We start from the raw sequence: 4,743 nt of genomic DNA, 5'->3' as shown, positions 1-4,743 counted from the left end.
TGAGTTCTTTATTCTTCGGCTTCATTCTTTGTCTTCGGGTCGGATTTCACCTTCCTTGGGGTCTGAAACATTTTCGGGTTCGTCAACACCCATTACGAGGGTTTCGGAAACCCTCGGGCCCGTTCGGGGTCCAATTACTAGATTTGGGCTGCCAGCCGTGTGCCTGGGTGTGCGCGCGTGCGGTCTGACCGCGCGCTCGCGCGGACTGTCCGCGCGTTGGGGCGCGCCGTTTGTGCGATTTTTGGAAAATTTTTGGGCAGTTTATGGGCATCTTCAAAGGCTTCAAACTTGATCTTCAAGGCCTCCTTTTGATTCAAAATTAAAACCCTAATTCTACCCAAAACCTAGAATTACAATAATTCTAATCCTGAATTAAATTACAAATAATTTATCAATGAATGAATATAACCGATCCATGGAATCATATAATTAACGACCAAATCCACCATCCATACATTCATCAACATGAATTATAATAAACATCTATAAATGCAAGTGCCTACCCATCACATACATACATAATTAAATATCACATATTTAATATATCAATTTTGATTATCAAATAATCGAAGCATAAATTAATATCATCTATAGACCGCTCTGATACGAATTGTTGGTTACCAAATCAAATTCGGATGCGGAAGCGTGGTGGAGGAACGGCGGATCAAGTATAACAAAAATTTTCCCAAAAATTTTGAGATACTCTTTAAATTATATTAATTTATGCACAAATAAATTAATCACATTAATTTATATATCAAGAACTCAATTAGGAAAAATACCTGGAGGCCGACTCGGAAGATAACTTGAGTTATTTGACCACAAACGATCCTAGCTCCTGTCATGCCCCCCCAAACGGGGTGGGTGACGTGGAGCTTGATTAGGGATTAATAAAGCAGATTCCCAGACGAGCCCCACTCGACTGAATTAAAATATAAATAAATTACAGAATTCCGGAGCCTCTGACAACACACAGGGCTCCACCCACAGGACATACAGTATCGTACATACATGAACATGTAAGTAATCATTACAACAGACATCAACCACAGTCTAGTTAATCCAAATATTACATAAGTTTATAGAATTCTCAAATTCCTTACATTTGTCCCAAAGGATGTCCACGATCCTCACTTGATTCCAACAGCAGCACAAGTCAGCTGCTCCGTAGCAATTATCCAGCTACAGTGCCCCGCTCCTAGAGTCTCCTAGGAGGGGTTTAATACATTTGAAACATAAAACGTGAGCGAAAGGCCCAGTATGATATAATTTTTAAATGACTTAAAATAAATGAATAAATAAATGAGCGAGTAAATAAATGAATGAATAAGTAAATAAAATAAGACATTCAGTTCCAACAGACAGCCGGAACCTCACATCCTTTTTCTCAAAGGAAATAACTGTAAATAACCGTTTTACAGGCTTCAGCAAGTAATTAGTACAAATTACTTACCTAACCAAGTGCCTCGCCTACCCAGACCGAGTTTCGAGTTCTGCCCCCGAGGATGCACTCTCAGCATCCTATCTAGGCTTACAGCAATAGACTCTATTACCAGTTCACAAGATCTCTTTGCTTAAGAAATCATTCATTAACTTTTCTGAAATCATTTTTATGACCCCACGAACTACTCAAGCCGCGGGCCCCATAACTGGGCAAGCCATGAGGTTCCATGACTAAACAAGCCATGGTTTTCAAAACATTTTCTTTCACAAACCAACCCCTTTCTTTAAAACATTTTCAAAGCCAAAATCCTTTTTGAAAACAGGCTCACAAGGAAAAGGGATAGAAATCCTACCTCGTACTATCAAACCTGGGACTAGCGTTGCCTTTTCCGGCTTCTGCTTCCTCAAGCCCCTTCAGTCTGAATCCTCAGCGATCACTGATGTAAGACAACACTTTAGGATTAATTATCATTCTTAAAGCAATCGAAATCTCAATTTCCAACCAAGATTTCCTATTAGTGTGCCCTAATCCATTTTCATGTTTCAAATTATCATTCCAAGGGTTTTCAATCTCAAAATAAGGATTAACAATGCTAATCCATTTATCTCAAGTCCCCAAATGAAGCTAACTTGGGTTCTCCCCGAAAATAGGGGTCAAGACAGCAATTTCAGGCCAAACAGGGTCAAACCCCGTGTCAACCGGTTGACCGGTGATAGAGCAGTGCAACACTACTAGTCGATCGGTAGTGTGCACACCGGTCGACCGGACCGGTCGACCGGTCAGCCTGCAATCCGGTCGACCGGTTTCCATATGATCCGGTCGACCGCACAGGTCGACCGGTAGAATCAGCTGCACGAGAGAAGCTCACGGAAATCAGTCCAAAACTAGTAAATCCAGTCCCAAATCGAAATATTTCAAAGGGAAACCACTAGATCTGGGTTCTAGGTCCTAAAACAAGTCCAAAGAACCCAAGATCTCCAATTTCTACTTTAGTTTTACTTAAAAACCATCAAAATCCGGTTTGAACCAAAAATAAGTTTTGAAATTCAAAAACTTGAAATTCAAGAGAGGTTCTTTCAGTAATCTTACCTCGAATCCTTCTCTTGACGTTGAAAACTTCTTTAAATCTTTCCTTGGTTCAAGATCCGTTTGATTTGGGACAAAAATGAGAGAGAAAGATGCACGGAAGAGAGAGATAGAGGGAGTGAAAGAGAGATGCACGGGAAGGAAAAGGAAAGAAAAGGAAAAGAAAAGAAAAGAAAAAGAAAAGGAAAGGAAAAAGAAAAGAAAATGACATGTGTACAATATTTTAAAAGAGCAGTATAAAAATGCGCTTATACACACTTCTGGGTTAAAATAAATTACTGAAAATAATTTAAATACCTTGGAACTATTTAAACTCACAAGTGTCAGAAACATTTATTAATTAATACTCAATTAATAATTCAGATTAGGCACACTAATAATCTCAATTACCTTAATTGATCTCAATTAATTCTTCAGGGTGTTACAGCTCCACCCCCCTTAGGCAAGTTCATTCCCGAAATTAAAGCCTACCACAAAGTGTGAACAGATACGGATACTGCTCCTGCATCATCGTTTCAAGCTCCCATGTTGCTTCCTCAACTCCATGGTGCTGCCATGATACTTTTACTAGAGGAATCTCACAATGACGCAGACTCTTTATCTTCCGGTCAAGAATCTGAACTAGTGCCTCCTCGTACGAAGCGTCATACTATATCAGAACGTCAAACCACTGCACTACAGCTTCCGGCTCAGGTTGACATTTCTGAAGCATGGAGACATGAAACACGTCATGCACGTGAGATAATTCAGGCGGTAAAGCCAACCGATAAGCCACCACTCCAATTCGTTGCACGATCAGGAATGGTCCCACATACCTTGGTGCAAGTTTTCCTTTCACACCAAATCGAACAACTCCCTTGCATGGGGAAACCTTCAGCAAAACAAAGTCGCCTTCCTAGAATTCCAAAGGCCAACGCTTTCTGTCAGCATAACTTTTCTGATGACTTTGAGCTGTTAACAGTCGTTCCCGAATCACAGCTATCTTCTCATTATTCTCTTGAATGACTTCCGGTCCAGTGCTCAGTCGATCCTCTGGTTCCAGCCAACACACAGGTGACCTAAAAGGACGACCATATAGAGCTTCAAACGGTGCCATTCCAATACTGGCCTGATAGCTGTTGTTATAAGCAAACTCGACTAGATGCAAGTATTTCTTTCAGTTCCCACCAAATTCCAGAATACAAGCACGAAGCATATCCTCCAGAATCTGAATTACCCTTTCAGATTGCCCATTAGTCTGAGGATGGAATGCTGTGCTGAAATTCAAGTCTGTTCCCATGGCTTCCTAGAAACTCCTCTAATACCTTGCATTAAAACGGGTGTCACGATCTGACGTGATAGACAATGGCACTCCGTGTAGCCTCACGATGTGCTCCAGGTACAATTCTGATAGAATCTTCTGAGAATACGTCGCACGGAATGGTATGAAGTGCGCGGACTTCATCAACCTGTCCACCACTACCCAGATGGCGTCGTGCTTCAGCTCAGTTCTCGATAGCCCCATCAGAAAATCCATAGTGATGTGCTCCCATTTCCATCCAGGGACAGGAAAAGGTTGTAACTCTCCCGCTGGCTTCCGATGCTCAGCTTTAATCCGGAGGCAAGTCACACATTCCGAGACATACTCACGAACGTCCCTTTTCATGCCTCTCCACCAGTACTGTCTTTTTAGGTCCTGATACATCTTTATACTTCCCGGATGAATAGTATACCTCGATTTGTGTGCCTCTAATCATCTCATCTTCTTTACCTCACCCGCCTTAGGAACAGCAAGGCGGTTGCGGAAATACAAGGCTCCATCCTCTCAAATTCTCCAATCCTCGAATTGCTCTCCATTCTGGATCCAAATCCAAATTCCTTGGAGGTGTGGATCCTGCCATTGATTCTGCTTAACCTATTGCACAATATCGAGTGTAGAGATCAGATTCTACACCATAGCCTGGTTATGATCTTTGTAGAACTGAAGATCATACTCACTCACCACTTCAGTCCTTTTCCAATCTTTCAAAGCTAATGACGCCAGAGTCCCTGTCGTCTTCCTACTAAGGGCATCAGCCACCACATTAGCTTTTCCAGGATGATATTGTAGAGTGAAGTCGTAATCTTCCATATACTCCACCCATCTCCTTTGCCTGAGATTCAAGTCTTTCTGAGTAAACAAGTACTTCAGGCTTTTATGGTCAGAAAAGACCTGAAACTTTGCTCCATAGAGA

The 4,743-nt window shown here is 41.6% G+C and overlaps 1 protein-coding gene across 1 annotated transcript; it reads right to left on the bottom strand.

Annotated features, from left to right (window-relative positions):
- Window positions 1-2,990: 2,990 nt before the first annotated feature.
- Window positions 2,991-4,046, bottom strand: LOC112094257. Its single transcript, XM_024174705.1, has 4 exons — window positions 3,835-4,046; window positions 3,582-3,645; window positions 3,267-3,425; window positions 2,991-3,179 (listed from the first exon to the last, which is right to left on the bottom strand). Exons 1-4 carry the CDS (start codon window positions 4,044-4,046, stop codon window positions 2,991-2,993), a joined length of 624 nt encoding a protein of 207 aa, XP_024030473.1.
- Between the last annotated feature and the right edge of the window lie 697 nt (window positions 4,047-4,743).

The sequence above is a fragment of the Morus notabilis genome, unplaced genomic scaffold (genome assembly GCF_000414095.1).
Source record: "Morus notabilis unplaced genomic scaffold, ASM41409v2 Scaffold151, whole genome shotgun sequence".
Lineage (NCBI taxonomy): Eukaryota > Viridiplantae > Streptophyta > Magnoliopsida > Rosales > Moraceae > Morus > Morus notabilis.
Note: the sequence above shows the minus strand (reverse complement) of the source record. Positions and strands in the feature narration are given on the sequence as shown.